The 21,063-nt window shown below is 40.9% G+C and overlaps 1 protein-coding gene across 9 annotated transcripts in view; it reads left to right on the plus strand.

Moving 5' to 3' along the window:
• The window catches only part of DMD (dystrophin), a 2,172,325-nt gene that overhangs the window by 271,755 nt on the left and 1,879,507 nt on the right, over positions 1–21,063 (plus strand). Inside the window, exon 1 of one of the 9 annotated variants that reach the window (XM_019486282.2) lies at positions 10,977–11,281. The exons of the other annotated variants lie outside the window; for them this stretch is intronic. Coding sequence (XP_019341827.1) covers positions 11,251–11,281 — 31 coding nt within the window. The 5' untranslated portion in view covers positions 10,977–11,250. Of the gene's footprint in view, positions 1–10,976; positions 11,282–21,063 lie in introns of those variants that run through there. 9 annotated transcript variants of the gene reach the window in all.

The raw sequence follows: 21,063 nt of genomic DNA on the forward strand, positions 1-21,063 counted from the left end.
AAATATTAATTTTCTAAATTTTTAGGGGCCCTACAGCTCAGATAGAATGGCCTGGCAGGCTGGATCTGGCCCGCAGGCCATAATTTGCCTGCTCCTGCACTACGGTAATACTAAGAGTGTACATGTCCTGATAAGGTGACTGGGATAGAATAATAATAATAATAAAAACCACTATGCCTAGATCCAGATGTGGAGGCATGAGTATTTCCTTGGGGACAAACAGCAGCGGTACAATATATGCTGCTGCTACTTGTCCTTGAGGAACATGCGCTCTGTGCACAGTATTGTCCCTGAGTGGGGTAGAAGAAGCTGAGGCCAACACCTGGGCTGGCTTCAGCAGCTTTACCTGGGGCCCTGTGGGCCTCCTAGGGCTTCAGTGGCAGTAATCTGGCAGCACGCTCCAGCTGGCCAGGCTCCAGCTTTGAGTGGTGTATGCTGCTGCCATGTGCACCATCCCACTTTTTTCTACTGTGCATTGTTTTTACACCAGGATCTCCCAGTGTTAAAACCCCACACTGCTAATTAGCAGCATGGGGAATGCTTTCATGTGCAGTTTATGTGGCACTGCAGATGGGTCTGTGGCACTGCATATCGCACATGTATGTTTGTCTGGATGCACCCTATACGTTCTATTTCTTTAAAGACAGGTGGATTTAACTTGACAGTGCCAACTGGTGTATTTAGTATGCAAACTGAGAACTGAATTTAAAGATCATAGTGCCATACTGGAGTTGATGTTAATAATAAATAGGGAAATCTACACAGAAGTTAAGGGGCTAATATCCATAACTGCATGAAAGATTTTAGGATTTTAGATTAATGTACTTGTTTATTAACTTTACTTCCCCTCTCCTCCCTCTCTCCTCCTGTAAGGAAGTGCTTTGCTTGTACAAGTCTGAGACCCAGCTGCAGGTAGTCATCTGTTAAGAGTCTGCTTGGCTGGAAGGTTGACAGCAGCTGCAGCTGATGACCAGTAAATGAGAGTGGAGCTGTAGAGTGAGTTAAGAGCACCAATATCAGAGGGCAATAAAGGGGAGAGTGGGCTGGTGTGCCCCTCTCTAGGTTTGAAGAAGGACTACAGGTTTTGGTTTTGTTTGTTCTTTGCACACCGGTTTATTGTGGTTGTTTGCTGTGAGGACAAGGTTGTCTATATAAAAATAAACTAACCTGAACTCAGAACTGACTGGCCTAGATAAAAAGTTGTGCGAGTTACCTGCTTACACCCCAATTTTTTAGGATTCTTTCACTTAACCTCTGAACCCTTTTCCATCTGAACTAGGTATCAGACTGTGTTTTCAACCAGTGTAGTCTTCTTTCTTGATTGTAACATTCAGATTTGGGCATCCAGTAACATATATTCATAAACAGTTCCCAATTATCATTTACATTTCATTGTTTAAATTATTTCTCTCAGATGATTAGATTTATAATTGTTTTCAGATTTGTGAAATTAGCCCTCTTAAAGTAGCAACTATATATATTGCTAGTTAAGACTTCATTTTATTTGCACATAACAAATGTAATCAAGTCACTATCACCTGCATCTAAGCAACCACTGATTTTTAGGTCAGTTCATTTTTGGCAGCCAGGATGAGGTCTACTATAGAAATCACCTGTGTAGGATGCGGCACTTGGTGTTGGGATTTTACCATCCATAAATTTTAGAAATTCTAAGAATGTTTTACTAGCAGCTAAAGATCTTCACTATCTAAATAAAAGTTCCCAAAGAACATGCATTTGTATGCCCTATGCATTATACTTAGGTATTTTGGACCCCCACCCTCCACCATATTCCCAAACCCATACCCTCCCACAGCCCCCACTCCTGACCATACTCACACATCTACCCACATACAGACACCCTTCAACCTAACCACATACCCCACAACCACACCCCTCCAAACTCACATCCTCACCTTCCCCTACATACCCTACCCATATCCCAACCCCCCCCACACACACACTTCCCAACCACCCCCACATATACCCCTAACCCCCACATACAACATATGAGAGTAAAACTGTATTTTGAGATATTATGCAATCACCACTAGCTACACTATGGAAACACACAGAAATAAAGACACAAATATTTTAAACAATAAAATTCAAATACATTATAGTAGATGTTTGATTCGTTTAGTATATGATTTGTTTTTTATCCAATTTCAAGATGGCACCCACCCTTCCAAAAGGAGTACTTCCAAGGCAAGAGGAGGGACATCTGGGTGCAAAGGTCAGGGGTTAAGGGCAGGATGTCTGGTCCCAAGATGGTGACCAGGGGACAGGGCACCTGTCAAGGGGTGGGGCTACCCTTGTGGCCTTTGAAAGCTCACCAAAACTCATTAAGTGGCCCTCCAGCTGAAATAATTGCCCACCCCTGTGTTAGAGTGTGGTCTGTAGCAGATACCAACTATTTTGTGGGTAAGCATTCAATAACGATTCAAACTTACTTGCTTTCATGAATCTCCAAAATATGTTATACCATTATGAGAGTGAGTTCTCCATTTTTGGGCAGTGTGTCCTTCCTAAATAACTGAATGCCTCTGGTTTTTATGATCATAACTTCATTATTTTAATTGTGTTTGATTATTACCCAAGGTCCTAACATTGGCAGTTAATTGATTCTTTCTTTCCTTGTCATTCAGTGTCTTAATTAATTTTGTTCTTATCATCCTGACTTCATATGGGCCACTGTTTTCACTCTCCCATTGTATTGTTAGTATTCTGTGTAGTCTAGTCTAGCTAGCCTGTCTCTTAAAAGACTGACTCCTTTTCTCCCAAGGTGCAGGATCCAAAAAGGTGTAGGATTGATGCTTCCAAAAAATAAAGATCTATTTATCACTGGTACTGTTAACAAACATTTGTAAATGTACACTGAACCCTCCCTGAAGAAATACCTCTGGAACAGAAGCACAGGTCCTTCTTCATGACACCATATTGAGATTTCCACCAAAGTTACCAATCCATGTGAATGGTGTTGTCATTCACTTGCATTAGAGTAGCTCATAGGTGTCAGTCATAGACCAAGACCTGAGTTAGACACTGTTCAACCACAGAACAGACCACAAGTCTTGTCTCAAAGAGTTTACAATCTAAACAAACAAACAAAAAAACCAAAGAAAAAGATATAACACTTTTTCTTCCAAAACTAGCTGGGGAATATTGGGGTATGTATTATATGTGAAGTAAAAGGTCTCCCCATAGGTCTGGAAATCTGAGGAGGAGGTAGAGTAGTAGCAGCATTAACTGAGGCTGTGACTTGGATGACTACACAGTCCGGTGGGTGGTGAATTGGCTGGAGGGTCGCACCCAGAGAGTCGTGGTAGATGGGTCAGTTTCGACCTGGAAGGGTGTGGGCAGTGGGGTCCCGCAGGATTGGTCCTTGGACCGATACTCTTTAATGTCTTCATCAGTGACTTGGATGAGGGAGTGAAATGTACTCTGTCCAAGTTTGCAGATGACACAAAGCTATGGGGAGATGTGGACACACCGGAGGGCAGGGAACAGCTGCAAGCAGACCTGGACAGGTTGGAGAAGTGGGCAGAAAACAACAGAATGCAGTTTAACAAGGAGAAATGCAAAGTGCTGCACCTAGGGAGGAAAAATGTCCAGCACACCTACAGCCTAGGAAATGACCTGCTGGGTGGCACAGAAGTGGAAAGGGATCTTGGAGTCCTAGTGGACTCCAAGACGAACATGAGTAGGCAGTGTGACGAAGCCATCAAAAAAGCCAATGGCACTTTATCGTGCATCAGCAGATGCATGACGAATAGGTCCAAGGAGGTGATACTCCCCCTGTATCGGGCTCTGGTCAGACTGCAGTTGGAGTACTGTGTGCAATTCTGGGCGCCACACTTCAAGAAGGATGCGGATAACCTGGAGAGGGTCCAGAGAAGGGCCACTCATATGGTTAAGGGCCTACAGACCAAGCCCTAAGAGGAGAAACTAGAGAAACTGGACCTTTTCAGCCTCCGCAAGAGAAGGTTGAGAGGCGACCTTGTGGCTGCCTATAAGTTCATCACGGGGGCACAGAACGGAATTGGTGAGTATTTATTCACCAAGGCGCCCCCGGGGGTTACAAGAAACAATGGCCACAAGCTAGCAGAGAGCAGATTTAGACTGGACATTAGGAAGAACTTCTTCACAGTTCGAGTGGCCAAGGTCTGGAACGGGCTCCCAAGGGAGGTGGTGCTCTCCCCTACCCTGGGGGTCTTCAAGAGGAGGTTAGATGAGTATCTAGCTGGGGTCATCTAGACCCAGCACTCTTTCCTGCTTATGCAGGGGGTCAGACTTGATGATCTAGTGAGGTCCCTTCCGGTCCTAACATCTATGAAAGTATGAAACTGTCATGACTCCACAAGGCCACAACAATTAATGCTGCATCAGCTTGGCCGCTGCCTTCCTTGTTTTCCCTCACCACACCACCCCTCCCCTGAAAATTTCTGTCTCGGTGGGGATTTTCCACATCCCAAACTGCATACCAGATCAGGAGAGTGCATGAGGTTGGTCCACAGCTGGACCCAGTGTACTGGGTCCATCCTAGCACATGGCCCCAGATGCAGCACATGCCTGATTCAGAACATTGTCCCAAGCTCAGGGCACAGCTCCAGAGCTAATGTGTAGGGGAGGACCTGGCATGCAGCTCCAGACCTCTGACACTTACTTGGAGTAAGTACCTGTACTTTCATGGTAAGGTTTATTTTCCCCCTTCTTGGGGCCTTCCAAAAATAGGGTGTGTTACATCTGGTGGTGTTAAATGCAAGAAAATACAGTATAGCTCATGAGTCACACATAGATGGTAGATTTTAATTTTGGCATTAGGGTTTTGATATTTCTCAGCTAGTTATTGAGTTATTAGCTACTTATTGTAGAAATAACAACTTGTATGGTAATTTTAATGCATAAAGTAACTGCAATATTCAGGATGCCTTAATGGACCTTGTTTTTAATAACTTAGAGTGTGTTCCTCACATTGTTTTGTTCCTCATAGTACCAAATCAAGATACTGGAATATGAAAATCAATTGTGTGTACCAAAGTCAAAACTTATACAGTATACTATTCTTTAAAAGAAAAAAAATATAGATTCAGGAAACTAAATGAAATCTCATTCTGTTTCTAAGGCTGTATGTTAAGAAAGTTCTCATTTTATTTTAAAAAAGCAAAGAAGATCCCTTTTTCTGTGATAAAGATATTGAGGAATAATTATTCTTTTGTTGCTGAAACTCAAGCAAGGCTTTCATAACAGGAGGTAAATAATACCAAGAATATGAACCAATATACAACCAAAGCAAATGAGAGCCCACATGCTTCAAAGATTCATATCCCAATTCTCTCTTCACTTGAATTCCATGATCCCTAGCGCTCTAACCACCTCTTCCTACCCAGATAGATGTGACAGAGTTGCAAATACTGGCAAGAGCAGAGAAAGAACTTGTTATGAGCTTGATAGTTGAACTGAGGAATGCACTTGGATTTTCCCTTATTTTAGGTCATTTGACAACTATATATATCCATACATATAGATTGATAGATTGCATTTATTTTATTCTATTTATTCTATCTTGTACATTTTTCTCTTTACATAAATATAATTGTATACCCAAATACAGTTTTACAATAGGAGAGACTTTCCTTGAAAACAGCTTAAGGCTTAATGTAGAAAAGTAAAATCATTGTTTGCAAAGAAATGAAAGCTTTAGGACTAATTTTTTTAAGAACTTAAGTACTACACTTTTATGTTCCAGTTCCTAACCTATAGGTGTGTGATCTTGTGTGTTAGAATTTTGAGCCAACCATTAGAAGCCCATAGATGACATAAAATTGGATCCAGAGATCCCACCATAACAAATGAGTGGGGAACCATTTAAGCTAGCACAGAGCTGTCCACCTGAAAGCCTATTGGCTGCTGGTAGCCCCTGACAGGTTAAACTGTGGTCTCTTAGCTTCCAAAATAGTTGCCACTCCCCCAGTTGTTCTGCTGCTGCTGCTACTGGAGTCTCTAGGTTCCTCTTCCCTCTCCCAGCTTTCATTGGCTACCCCTATCCCAGCAGTAGAGCGGCATGGTCTACAGAGCTAAGAACCTGTGGCTTGGGACCTTGTGGGGGAGAAGGGGTACCTGCTATGTAGTGAGGGAGGGAGAAGCAGCATTGTGGAGGCCTGCATGGTGAGGTTAGGGGGCCAATGTGGTGCCTTATGCAGCCTCGGTGGGACTGGCCTATATGAGGTATTGTTTTGGGGTCTATGGCCCCTGGTTTCTCAGAACTTGGACAGCCCTGAGCTTAAATCCTGCTCCTTTAGCACAAAAGGAAAATACTTGTCTTTATTTCTTTCCACTTTAATTTCCACTTTTCACATCCTGAAACACTCAAGAATATAGAATCATAGAAAGTTAGGGTTGGAAGGGACCTCAGAAGGTCATTTAGTCCAACCCACTGCTCAAAACAAGACCTTCCCTTCATTCCATCCAGAAGAATGTGGCAAAGCAGGGAACTGAATCCAAGTCTGCAAAGTCCTAGTTTTACACCCTATCCAGTGGACCAAGATGCCCCTCATCCTTGTCTTTGGGGGAAACACAAAAATGAGTTGGTCTTGCCTTTCTTTTAAAATGTAGCTGGAGCAAAAGTTGGTAATGGTGGTGCTGCTGATGAGAGAATTATTCTCACTCTTGTTTCTACTTTTAAGTCCAATTAATCTTGAAGTCTTTTTTCTGCATAGTGGAACAGCTTCAACAGGAGGGAATTAGAGTGCTAAAGTAAAGAATGATCTGTATCCTAACAGTTAGATGTAGGAGATGTATATGTAACCTGGGTGTACCGGAGGGTACCCCCTTTCCAGTTGAAGGGATGTCAGTGGGCATGGAAATGCTGCAAGAGCATGGCGGCTTAGCTACAGGCCAGCTCACCTCCTTTCCCTACAGAACCAAGCCGAGGCCAGAACACTCAGTGATACTTAACTATTTACAGGTTTAGTGACACAACATAACATAAAATTATAACCATAACTTACATACACAAATATTGCTCCCTCTCTTTCTATACACACACACACACACACACACACACACACACACACACACACACATACATATATTAGGCCTGTGCGAATAGGGAAATATTCAATTCAGATTCGGCTGATTTGGAGGACAGTGATTTGATTTGGAAATTCAGATCACTGTCCTGAATGGATTTGGCTGAATCAGCTTTGGAAGATTCGGCGCAGATTTGGAGAGATTCGGTGATTCAGATCAGCTGGGGAAAGGGAGGCACAGCCGCGGAGTGGCAGGTTCTCTTGCAGCTCCTCCAACTGTGCCTGCCTCTCCCTGGATAAGGAGAGGCATTAGAGAAGCCCCCAGGGCTGCCTTGCCCAGCCCCATTTCCTGCCTGGCCCCAGCCTAGTCCCAGCACTTAAAAAAAAGAAAAAAAAAAGAAAGTAAAGCCCCTCACTCACTGGCTCTGGCAGCAGTAATCAGGGCCTCTGAGGGCTCATGGCAGAGCCTCCCCATGCAGTGCAGGGCAGTTGGAGGCAATGGGGATTGCTCCCCCTCCTCCCGCCTGGCACCAATGCGGCAGCTGTTGCATTGCATGGGTGGAGCACAGCTTGGCAGGGCACCACGCACTGCCTGGGATCTGGGGCTGAGCACTGCCAGGCTCCAGGTGACATGGAGTTGCCCCAGCTCCCAGACAGAGTGCAGCACCCTGCTGAGCTATGCTGCACCCGTGCAATGCGATAGCTGCTGCATGGGTGCCAGGTGGGGGGTGATCCCCACTGTCCCCCACTGCCCTGTGCTGTGTGGGGGGGCACTACTACAAGTCTTCTGGGCCCCAATCCCCACTGCCTATGTGCTGGGCACACTGGTTTTTATTCCTTCTGGAAGCTCTGCCTTCATATTGGGAGCGGACCAATAGGAAAGCCTGAGGGGTTAGTTCCCCCTCACGTCCTCTTCTTTGCCTTGCCACTAGGTCAGGCTGGCTTGAAAATGATCCAGAAGCTTCTGTTGGCGCAGAATCCATCAGCCTGCTTCCTGTCGGGCGTGGGTCACCAGGAGCACCTAACTTGAGGACTCCAGACTCTGCACTGGCCTCTAGTATTTTTCTAGAAACAATCCAAAGTGCTAGTATTTCTGAATAAGGCCCTGAAAAGTCTGGGCCCTATGTACCAAGGGGACTCCCTTCTCCCTTACACTCTAACATGATCTATAAGATTAAGGTCAGATGAGAGCAACCTTCTGCAAGTATCATTAGTATACCAAGTCTGCTTGGAAAAAAAATGTGTGGGAGGCTGTTTTTGGCAGTTGTTCCTCAATTCTGAAACACTTGAAGTCTGCCAGAGACTGAGCCTTACAGAAGATTTGTAAGACCCTTCCTATTTCGGAAGACACTTAGCAAACAAATCTAAGCTGAAATAGTATTTGGGGATCTCCGTTTTACATAGATCGTTGTTTTGTTCTCTTATCAGTCTCCTGTTTTATAAATTATTCTGTCCTCTAACTGCAAGCTGCCATGAGTCTTTGTTGAGAAGTGCAGCATGTAAATACACAAATGACCTTGAGAACATCCACAGAGACAAGTAAAGGAATGCCTAGTTTATAGTTCACAATTGGCTTTAGCAATACCTAGGCCCAGGTTGGGCAATTATTTGGGATGGAGGGCCACTTAAAGAGTTTTGGTGAGCTGTTGAGGACTGGGGGAGGAGTTGCTGACCCAGCCTAGGCCCTCTGTCATGGATGTTTACACCACATGGCATGCTGGGGAGATGCCAATTGATCTTATCTGACCCCGTCCACTTCATATCTACCATTGGGGGTGCCACATTGAGTGGGCAGACAACTGCTGTCTCCATGGAGACCACTTTGGGACCCCAGGAGGCACTTAGTGGGGTGGATGGGTTGGGGCTATGGACAGGGGGGTGGCACCTGGGAGTGAGATGGGCTGGGATTACAGGGCAGTGAGAGCATGGGGCTAGGGCTGAGGGCAGAGCCACAAACTGCTCCCCACACATCGATGGGTGCCAGATCTGTAGGCAGAAATATGTGGAAAGTGGATCATGGGTGTGTCCCAGGGCCTAGCCCCATGCTGTCACTGCCTCACAGTCCTGGCCCTGGCCTTGCCCATCCTGCTCCCAGATGCCACGCCTTGCCTGTTCACAGCCCCATCCCAACCACCTGGCCAAGCATACCAGGCTGGTCTCCATGGAAATTCTGCCTGCCTACTTAATCTGGTGTTTTCCAGTGGTGGGCATGGGGTGGATGGGCTGGGGTGCCTGGGCAGCAGAGCCAGGTCTGGCAGCAGTGGTGGAGATGCTGTTAGTGGCAGATAGAAAGTGAGGGTGAGAGCAAGCTGCCACTGCTGTGGGGCTGCTGGGAAGCTGAGTCTAGCTGCTGCACAGCACCACACAACCCCATGGGCTATAGCTCCTGTCATGCCCAACCACACATGGGGATAGGGTGGGCTGCACTCTGTGCCAGGTTGCACCTCCATTCCCAGGGGTGGTGGGACCAGCCGCGTGTGCTGCACGTGAGCTGGGTGGGGCTGAAGAATTTGCCACGGGCCAGATAGAATCATTTGGCAGGCTGGGTCTGGCCTGAGGGCCATATTTTCAAATCCTGACCTAGACATTGAACTGCTCAGATCTATCAAGAATGCAGTGTTTCTGTGTATGGAAAGTAGAAAACCTTTTGGCATTAATGTGTCTACTGTAAAAACAAAAACATGCCCCCCCCCCATCTCCCCAAACCCCCCAATTAAGGTGCTTCCACAGATTAGACCATGTAGGGATTTTAAGGATCCAGCTTCAACTTCCCACATCAAATACCTAAGACACCTTTTGGATCTGGATTTAGTCACTGGTAAAAAGTATAATCAAATGAAACTTTTCCTATCAAGTCAGGCAATTCCTTTATTTACAGTGCTAGTTTCCTCAATCTCATTTCCCCCTCAAATCCTCTAAGTGCTGCTCTTGTCACGGTCTGCCCCTGGTGCAGTGATTCAGATTATGTTCAGTATCAATTCATGACTTTTGGTTTCTGTAGGGTGTAAATTAATCCTCTGGTGTCTGTTTTAGCACTCTCTTTGGCATTCATTTAACTATCAGCATAGAAAGTGCCAGTAGCTATAAGGAAGAGATATGTCTTAAATTGAAAACAAAGTATTGTATGAAAGGATTGTCCTTGTCTTTTTCTGTTGTTTGTTTGTGTAGATAAGCTTGTAAGATTTTTAGGTCAGTTTAGAAATTCCAGTTTTTACTTTAAACCAAAGCAAACATTAAAATGCTTTTTGCAATTTACCAAAACATAAAAAAGAATAATTTGAAACAAAAGCAGGTTTTATTTTGTGGGGATTTACAATGGCATCTATGACCCATAGGGATCAGAAGTAACCATCTCTTTAATCTTTTTTTGTGTTTTCTATGGGCCATTTTTTTTGTTGTGTATACAGAAATATGTTGTGAAAAGGTAAGTTTGATACTAAATAAAACTGCAGTTTTATTAACTATCTAATCAAGTTTGAAATAGTGGAGGAAAAAAGAAAAAGAGAACAAAATCTTATGAAAACACTGAAATGGCAGGGGTGGGGGGATATAATCTGAATTGATAAACCAGATTTTAAACTTGCAAACCTAAACTTTATAAACTTCATAAACTTTTGCCTAGTTATCTTCCATATAAGGACATATAGCACATTTGTATTCTTTGGCGAAACAAATCTGTTCTGCAGGGCGTGCATTGCAGTTGGCTGGAGAGCAGTACTGTATTCACTGGACTGAATTGTTTTGGATGTTACTTGGAAAGCTGTTGCACATCATTTAAATCCATCACACATGCCATCCTGGCAGCAGAGCCTTATATGTAGAGTATGTGGGCTGCCCTATTATGGGAAACCAACTTTGTTTTGAGGGAAGCACAGTGTATTGCTTCTGCGCAGTTCCTGGAATTTGAAACATCTAGGGGCCTCCACAGAACCCTGGCATTAGTTACTATGTCGGCTTATTGGAAGTCAGGATCACTCATTTTGCCCCTACGGGATCCAGATCTTAGAAGCATTTAACTGTACACTGAAACTAAAGAGAATACTGAGGAGGGCTTTTCCTTTTACTTTTTTTTAAAGTTGTTGTGGGTCATAATTATCATTATCCAGGGGCAGGCATTATTCTACAAAAAGTAGTGGAGCAGTAAAGTTGGAACATAAATTGCCAAGAAATTTTGTTGGGTTCTTTTCTCTCTTGGTGAAGAGATTTCATTTCTGCTCACATGCTTTGGTATGAGGAAGTGGAAGATTATTGTAAGTATGAACAGACTGAAATACTTTATTACTCTACTCAGTTTGACGTAGTCTTATAGTGCTGTAAGCCCAGTAACAGCATGTATTTTTAAATGTTTACTTCCCATATATGAGGAAGCAAAGCAATAGAAGCTAAGACATAGTATCCTTTATGTTGATTAATGTAAATCCTTTGCATGTAAGGAAGCATTCCATAAATACTCCAAAGTGCTCACATTTGAATGAAGAAAACACATTTCTTCCATAAGGTTCACTACTTACATAGGATTTCTTTTTTAGAGAACACAGACCAGTATTAAAAAAAGAAAAAATAGAAGTGTGGGGGGTTCATTATTGTTTTAATAATCTGGCAACACTTCAAAGAACTAATTGGTTGCTTTGAACTGCAGTAGCATAATTTTTTTCACTGCCTGGTATTAACATATATGGTGTGGGATCTCCTCGCATTATTATTAAAGTAGTTGGTAACAACTGACTGAGGGGATGGAGGCGCCAACTTTGCTTAAAATAAGCAGCAGCTGAGGCCCCCTATGCTTTTTCCAGAGGGCAAAAGAGTCCCAGGACATTTTCTGGTTTATTTTTTAAAAGCTCTCTCTCCATGTCAAACAAGAAAGTGTAACAAAAAGTAGAAACAAAAGATGGAATATAACAGTGCAAAAAAAAAAGGGGGGGGGCGGAGGGAATACCATGATTAAAAATCCGACTATACCTATTGTACAGTTTCTACTTCTGTGTTGTATATCCTATCTCCCTCTCAACTCAGGCCTGTAGCATTACAAGAGCTCTTCTGCTTTACTCCTGCCTATTTGGATTCTGATGCCAGAGGAATACATACTGTCATTTTTTTTTTTGGACTGTGCAGATGCTGAAGTCTGAAGGTTCTTACATCTGGTATTAGGTTTTGATCATATTTGACAGGCATGGTAGCTTAAAAGTGAATTTTGTTTTTTGACATTTATGACAAGTGTTGTTTTATTTTAGGCTAATTCTAGTTCTGCCTCTTGAGCAACGAATAACTTTCTTAGCTACATTTTTTGAGACACTTGGACTCAGTTCAGACATTCAAAAAGCCTGAGGCAGAATCAGTCTAAATTAGGTGGGTTTTTTTTTATAAGCAGCTTAATTTGTGTTAGCAAACAGAGCACTCCTTCACCTCTTGGTGGCGGGGTGGGGGCAAATCTTAGACCAGGTTCTACCATTTTAAACCAAGTCTGTGTGCCGAGCTTCTGTTCTGTTATAGATACAGACTGGTTTCTGATCACTTATACCAGTAAAAGTGTAATGTCTGCACTTGGCCTTGAACAAGGTTGGATTACAACTGCTACTGTAGAGAGAACCCTGCATTGCCATGGCCTGAACTGAACTGTAGGTTTCTGTGGGTACTGATTTGTTGTTTTCTTCCATTAATCTCTCTCTGTAGAGCATTCAAGTGCTCTCTGACGATTCTATAAGAAATAAAATAATGGCCTTCACCACCACTTCTGTATCAAAAAACAATGAGGTCCATTGCCCTTTAATGGAACAATGTATAAAATGGCTCTGGAAGAATTGGGGGGGGGGGAGGTTTGCATTCAATGTCACACTTTCAAAGTGAAGTACTCCAAGAGACAGGCTGTGTGAAAAAAGTAGTGAAACTCTGCGCAGTATCAACCTTTTCTGCCTGTGCTCTGTTGGAAGGAGCACAGGGACAGGTATCCTCACTATTCCACTCATTTTTCGCCTACCCTACTCAGTTTCCAGTATCTCAACAATGTAAACTCTTGACCAGTGCAACATTTTCCTGAAGTCTGGGGAGAAAATCGGAGTGATCCACCATGGAACAGAAGTGGGAGATCATTGTGACTAGTCCCATCTCTGTGGAGTTGGGGGTAGATTGCACCCTGAGTAAGCAAGGAACACAAATATGAAGGTTTTGAAACGTTTAAGAACATATGAATAATAGATTAGCATTTTATCGGGTAGACTAATAACATTAGTGGCAGAAGCCATTACCTCATTTGCCAACTTGTCACAGATGTTCTGTAAGGGAAAACTGGTAGTTTCTCATATTATAATGGACATTGCTGTGTGATTACTTCTGGTAATTGCTGATTTTTGTGTAACTGATCGCTTTACGTGATTTTTGCCTTTTTAACAGGTCTTGATATTTTTCAGCGCTTTATATTCTGTTTTGTTTAGGTCCTTCTTTTGTACCATCCAGTGAAAAGGGAAAACAACAGTTGCAAAAAACTCATATCCATAGCATATTATGGTTTCATAATTTGTCCCAAAATAGTCCCCTAACTTTGTTAGCTTCTTTCACTGCTCTAGACATGTTGCTTTTGTTTCAGTAGCTTCTATACTCTTTCTTTCCTCTGTTTTTCCCCTCTCACCCACAGGTCTATGACCAACGCTGTTTATATCTCCTCTCTGTTCTTTCTATTAATCTTTCTTCCCCTACCCCCTTCCTTTCCATCTGTTTGTGGATCCTTGCTAGTCATATCTTTTTATCCTCTCTTTCCTACTCTTCCCACTTGGAACTTTCTTTACTTCTTCATTTCTTCACTTCTCTCTTCCAAAACTTCCTTTAAAAACATTTCTATGAGCTTTTTCAAGAATGACCTTTGCAAAGTCTCCGTTTATTCCCTCACTTGTTTTCACTCTATCCTGTCTGTGTCTGATCTATGTTGAAAAGTCCATGGATCAGGGACTGTGACACTTTGAATAAATCTATAATGTTAAGCTCTTCTTCAATGATCTATATATAATAACAAAGTGATGGGAAAAATGAGATAACATAGGCTTCATTTTTAAAAGGTGAAGCTTAAATTGCTGTAACCTTCAGCTTAAAGTCTACCAGTTCTCTGGAGTTTTTAATATCATTTGCTATATTTCTTCCTTCAATAGAAAAGACCCAATTCTTTTTTTGGTTATATACATGCAGTCACACTGCAACTAGCAATTGGAGCCAAATGCTATCTACAGTTACACTCGTGTAGCCTCCTTCACTTTATGGATTTGCCCTTGTGTGACTGAAGATAGAATTCATTACAAAATTAGCTTCACTACAGCATTTGATTTTGTTCATGTGCAATGAGGAACTAATCCTGGTCACAAGGGGGTCCCCTAGAAAGGGAAGTAATGTGGTTCTTCTGTATGAAAAGGATTTGGCATGGTAGGAGGCAGGTAGCAGCAAGCTATGATGAGTTTCAGAAAAGAACAAAGGATCCTTTTTCTTGGTCTCTCTTTATCCAGACAATTCTGCCATCACTACTCTGCTCCTCTGATAGAGAATGCCTTTTCATCTGTCAGTACCTAACCGAAGTACTCAAGCTTAGAACTATATTCCTAAATAAACAAAGTAAGGTAGTAATAGTTTTCTAATTTTAGGCTGCATTAGTCCCTATGAATGTTGAAGCAGGCAGGGAGTTACCCTAATGCAGTGGGGGTCAACCTTCTTTGCAGTGGTGCTGCAAATTAGCATCCTCCCTGAATGCAACTCTGATCCTTTTCTCTTCCTGGATCTGGTCTCAGCATTTTGCTTCCCGTCTGGTGCTTCTTGACCAAGCTGCTACTCTTTCTGCTTCCTTCCCCGTACTTTCTGCCTGATCTGATGCTCTTCTACCTGCTCCCTTCCCTATCTGCCACTGTGGCCATGTATACACGAGACAGTTACTGAGCAATAGTTACTACTGCACAGTAGTTCATTACTACTGCACAGTAATGTTGGGCACAAACTGTGACGTGATGCTGCTGTGCAGTAGTAACGAGCTACTGTGCAATCAGCATCACCAGGAAGCCATGCAGGGATGTTACTGTGCAGTAATGTTGGTTACTGCACAGCCATTTAGTATACAAGTGTGTATGCAAGTACTAAATGACTGTGCAGCAACTGTGCAGTCAGCATCTTGTGTACACGTGGCCTGTGCTACCTGTCTCCTTCCTATGCCACTTGTGGCACCAGTACTGCAGGTTAGTCATCCTTGCTCTAAGTAATGATAATTGGCTCTAGTTCCTAAAGGACCATTAACCAGCAAAAGATTTCTATAGGGGAGCAAAGCTCAAGCATCACAAAAGGAATGGTATTAAAAATCTAACCCTTTCTTTTTGAAAGCTGTGATTAAATTACTGTTTGGGAGGAATGGTTAAGATTACTTTATATGATAAAACTGAAAAGGTATAATATTAAGCAGGAACCTTTGCCCCAGACAGTGAGTGAAGCTATTTGAGATTCAAAAATTAATCATCCAAAGGGTTTAGCATTTTTAAATGATCATAGTGGGTAGGGGGCAGGAAGGAAGAGCAGAACAGAGCAGAGAGAATTTGGCTTATATATATATTGTTCATGAGCCAATTCAACATGATTTTGTCCATTTAGAAATCATGATATATACATCTGTCTCTCTCTCTCTCCCTCTCTCTCTCTCTCTATATATATATATTATGATTTCTAGATGGACAAAGTCATGTTGAATTGGCTCATGAACAATCAGTTTAAATGTTGAAAAGGATGGCTTGTTGTTTTTTAATTTTTTCAATTAAATGTTACCCCAAGCTTAATCATCATTTACAAGGATAAGTGTTGTACTCTGTTGTGCTTAACCACTGCAAAAACTTTTCTCAATAAATTTAGCAAAACTTCATAATATCAATATGTCATCAAGAATGCACTTGTGATAATACTGTGTCAGTGTCGGAGTAAGCCAAACAGCACCACAAATTTTGAACAACTTTACTTTATTATAGACTATGTTTAGTGGAAAGGAAACATAATGGTTAGCAGACTGATTTTTAAGGAATGCTTGCCAGCTGGGCTCTTCTAGAGAACATATTCATTAAAACCTTCTAGGAAAAAGCACATGGAACAGGGGAGATGAAAAAAGAATTATGGCTTTCATTCTGCTCTAAAGTATTAGTTGCAAATCTTTTAAAGCCTAGTGTTCCAAATTATTTGCCATATGTGTAACAACTTGCAAAATTCTTAACCATGTGTTTAGAAGGAAAGATTTACAGGAGTGCAATGAAGTATTAGGTGCACATTTTTAATACAAGTACATTGTAATCATTAGAGATTCATACTTATAAAACTGTATAATTTTTTCAGTCCCATTTCTGTTTGCTATAGAAATGATCGGTCCTCCTACAGTCCTTATTTTACTGGTGTGCAACCTTTTCTACCCGAATGTCAAACATATTTCAACATTATTGCAAAATGCTATGCACGTGTATGTTAATGTAGAAAAAATGCATACAGTTTTGTATTGTTTGAGTAGATGTGTGTATGATTTGTTATTTATATCCATGAGATGGACAGATAGAAATAGGGGCACATGCACAAGCTTAATTTCTGCTTTAGAAGAGAAAGTTTTCATTTAATCTTTTTCCTTTTTAAAAAGATACCATTAGCTGATTTAAACAAACTTAATTCCATTGACATATAGATTTACTGAAAGAATAATTTGCAAAAGGATTTGCAGTCATTAACACTTTCTCTTGTAGTATTATTGATAGAATTGCTTAGTTTGTTGTTTCAAAGAAGAAAAATTTGAAAATTAAAAGGATTTCTATGGTCATGTTTACCTGTCCTGTTGTATTGGATGAGTGCCCTGTATGCTTGTTTTTACATAGGAAATCTTGATTATTCTACTCTGCCTGAAAGACTCAAGGATAACTAGAGAGCAGGTTGAACTATGAATATCATGAGACAAAAGACTGCAATGTGAACAAAAAGGAAACAAAGAGTTTTAGTAAAACTACTTTACTCTTTACTTATATTTGTTTTGTTTACAGCTATTTTATTCTCCTTTCTCTTGGGAAAGGGGAAAAAAACTTGTCACCTTCAATATATAGGTCCCCACCCCCCCATTAAAGATCAATTACTTTTCCTTTATTAAATGAGGAAAATATTATTTGCAAATAAATAAAATCAATGACTGATTCATATAGTTGACCTTGAGTGCAGAGCAAGCTAGTGAGGTGCTGCAAAGTCTGCGTGCGTGGTTGTGCGCCACATTCTAAAATAGTTGTTTATACATATGCGTTTTTTAATGGTTTATTTATTTGTTTAAAGATCTTATCCATGCAAGATGCTCTTTAGCTTCCTTGCAGTTTAGGGAATTGAAAGAATTTAAGGATGGTTTTGTAATTTGGCATTATCTGCCTCTTATTCTGAAAGATACTTTGATTAAAGTGTTGGAAAGCTCAGTTAATGGAGGCGTTGCTGTTATTTCAGATATACAGGGTATGCAATTTGAAGGCAAGCCAAATCACAATAAGAAGGAATAATGATGACCTTGGTTTATTTTTTACTCAGTACATTCAGGTTTTGATTGGATTCTGAACAAGGCAACAGTTTTCTTTCCCAGAAAACACTGCTGTAGTCCTTGGAGACTTGCATTCTGTTATCAAAGCAGGAGTGTTTTCTTGTGAAGGTCGTAGGCTGCAGTGGGGGAGGGGGACAAGAATGCCTTATTGGTTCCAGCTAAGCACTAGCTTTACAGGAGAACATTTCTACACCAAGACCTATTAGCTCTTTTGACCTAACTAGCACTCAACCAAGAATAGATCTAAAAATAGAGATCTACGGGGTCTTTGTCCCTTTCCACACACATGCTTTGATATTCTTATTGACCATGTGTGTTATCATAGTAATTTAAAAACCCACAAAAAATAGTTTTTTTAGGAAAAGGCCTTCTTGAATTTATTTATTTATTTTTTGAAATAAAGTTCATGTCTGAAAGCTGGAGGATATAAGTTATAATAAATGCAGTCTTTTATTAACTATGACAATATCGTTGTTTTATTGTTGGGATTATTGTCAGTTTTATAGCGTAACTGCTGACATTTTGTTTATAACAGCACTTGTAACCAACCTAATATATAGATAGGTTCAAATGGGAGTAAATGGATGCAACTCCTTTCAAATGACTAAAGCTACAACTGCATATAGGAACAGAACCCCTGGCACACAGTCTCTGACACAAACCCCTTACCAGCAAATGTCGTCTTACTTGTTTATTTAAATTTTAGCCACCATTTGTCATATAGTTCATCCTTAAAACCTGACAAATGCAAATCTAGTAAAAATACGTCTCCTCCCACCTTTTTTGTTGTTGTTTTTTGCTTTTAAAAAAAGAAGATAAGTAAATTCTGAGACTTGGAAAGAATGAAAGACCCCATTAATTCAAGAAGTTTGGAACACTTACTAAGAGAACAGCATAACTAAGAGAAGATAAGCTTTATTAATCTAAAAAATGACAGATGTCTTGCTTTCTTTACCCCAAAAAGATTTCACGTGACAATAACCCAGGTAGCTGACCACGAATGTGGAGATGGCTGAGATTTAGAAAGTCAGCAATGAACCCAAAAGTTTTCAACATTTAAGGAATTATATTATCCATCAAGAAACTGTACTGCTCTGGAGGGGTAGGATAGTACTGAATTCACCATGCTGTTTGAAGATTTAACAAAAGTTTTACTAGAACTCCCCCAATAAAGAGAAAAAATCAGAGGATACAAACCTCCATTGAACTGAAACTGCTGGAATGGGTTCCCACCCTGCTTTTTTTGTGAACCTATACCGGTAAAACGTGCACACCCATATTAATCCAAGTGCCAGTTTCTTATGTTTTCTTCATGGCAGACTTCCAGCTTATCCTTGGCTTTCTTCACATTAGACCAAGATTGTTAGGAAACCAAGGCATTTTGATGTATTTTACTGAGTCTAGGAAAGGAGAACATCTTTTTTCATGAATTTTGACACCATTTTTTTCCCTGTCAGTTGACTTCCTCATCAACTGTTGTTGGTATGTATGAGTGAGAAGTCAAAGAAGCTTCATCCTTCAGTACTTCAGGTAGAGCTGGTCCAGAACTTTTTCCTTAAATTTATTTTTGGTCAGAAAAAAGATCATTTTTCAAAATCAAAACTCTGAGAAATGTGAACCTTCAGAAGATCTTTTTCAGAGAGGACTCTGGTTCAGGGTCATCAACACCGGAATAATAAAGAGACTAAAAGTATTTTATAAAGCCATCATGAGGGAGACCAAAATTTAAGTGTTCTGTTCTGCATATTTCCCCTCTTTTTTTTAAAAGCTGTTTGGAATGAAATTGAGTGAAACTCATAATTTACTAATGGTAATTAAATAATTTTGCAAAAATGTTTCACTATTAGATAATATTATAAATGGAAAGATCATCACAAGTCCTTACTACAAGTTTTTTTTGACTAACCAGATAAATTTAATAGAAAAATGGCAATAGACTAGAATGTTTAAAGAGGCCTATACAAACACTGTGGCCAAAATCCTATTTCACTTTGTGCCCAAATGACATCCAGCTGTGTAACTGCCATTTTTTGGGACTTATGCCCAGTTAGCTATTCTATTTCATGCACAGTTTGGGCATGCAAGTATCGGCATGGCTACTGAGGCTGCTCAGTAGTCTGTGCTGTGGCCTGGCAGGTGTGTGGCTCTGTATGTAGGCACTTAAATTAGGAAGAGAACTGGAGCCAGTCATAGAAATGTAGGACTTCCAGAGTGCATCTAGTCCAGTGCTCTGTCTGAAGCAAAATCATCCCTATCCAAAACATTTCATGCATCCATAATCTAAACTCTACATAAGCCTTCCTTCAGCCCTTGCAGCACCACATACCGCATAATAGACCCCTTCTGTCTGCAATGGGTAGTGGCAATTCTCTCTGGCCTAGTATCACAATAGCAAGAGAGATTTAGCAGTTATATCTATTTTCTTTTTTCCGTAAGTAAGTGACAATAAGTAAACAAGTGTAAAATAATACCTTAAAATATTTATTTACAGCATACTTTAAATGCATGCATAGGAAGAATCAAGGGTACATATGTGTAAATTTTAATCATTATTAGCTGTATGATACAGCAAGTAAAGATGCAGTTTGTGGGAAAATTGTAGATTATACTGCTGCACAGTTAAATTGAACTGTAATAAAAGTGTAATTTAAAATGTAATTGCAAATTAATTGTGGCACCAAGGTCAACTTCATGCATAAAGATATCTTTTATAGGATAGTAATTATTATGCAATAAAGTGATTATTATTGTTGAAAGAGACAAATTATAACAACTTAAGCAAAACAACTGATATTCCACCAGAACGATACTTTTTATGAGACATAATTAAAATGAAGTCTGATGACAGCTACTTTTTGAGATGGGAGCAGTTAGAATTCTACTGGATGTCTGTTGCTGAGATCCTCCATATCAAATTCCTGCCAAAGTAAGATTTCATTGGTTTAAGGATGATGCTGGCAGAAATTAACATTTTTTTTTTTGATGGCTGGAGTACCAGCACGGCCCCTGCTGACATATGCCTTTGGGCTCACCTCCTATGCAAACATTACCTCATGCTTATGGTTAAAGAGTAGGTTTATATACTTCCAAAACAAATAAAGCAGCTTGTTTTAATAATAAAAAACACTCTTGTTGTTCTGCAGCAGTGACAGGCTAAAAACAGGTATAAAAGGGGGAAGAAGAAAGCAGCAGGTTTTGTGAATCAGTGGGGAAGATGGAAGCAAAAATCTATGAACAATGCAGGGGAGGAGTAATTGAGAGGAAAACTTCATTGGGGTAGGAAAAACTTCCAGAAGAAGGGCTTAAATGAAGCCTTAAATATGGGGCAATATAGCAGAAGTAGTAATCTTTGAATGGGGGTATGCAAGGAGGTTCAACAGAAGGATGAGGAGAAGAGTTCCCAGAAAAAGCCTCCATCAAAAGTACCTGCAATCACAGACAACTGAGACCCTAAAGAGCAAACCTCCTACCCTTGAGTTC

The sequence above is a fragment of the Alligator mississippiensis genome, chromosome 1 (genome assembly GCF_030867095.1).
Source record: "Alligator mississippiensis isolate rAllMis1 chromosome 1, rAllMis1, whole genome shotgun sequence".
Taxonomy (NCBI): domain Eukaryota; kingdom Metazoa; phylum Chordata; order Crocodylia; family Alligatoridae; genus Alligator; species Alligator mississippiensis.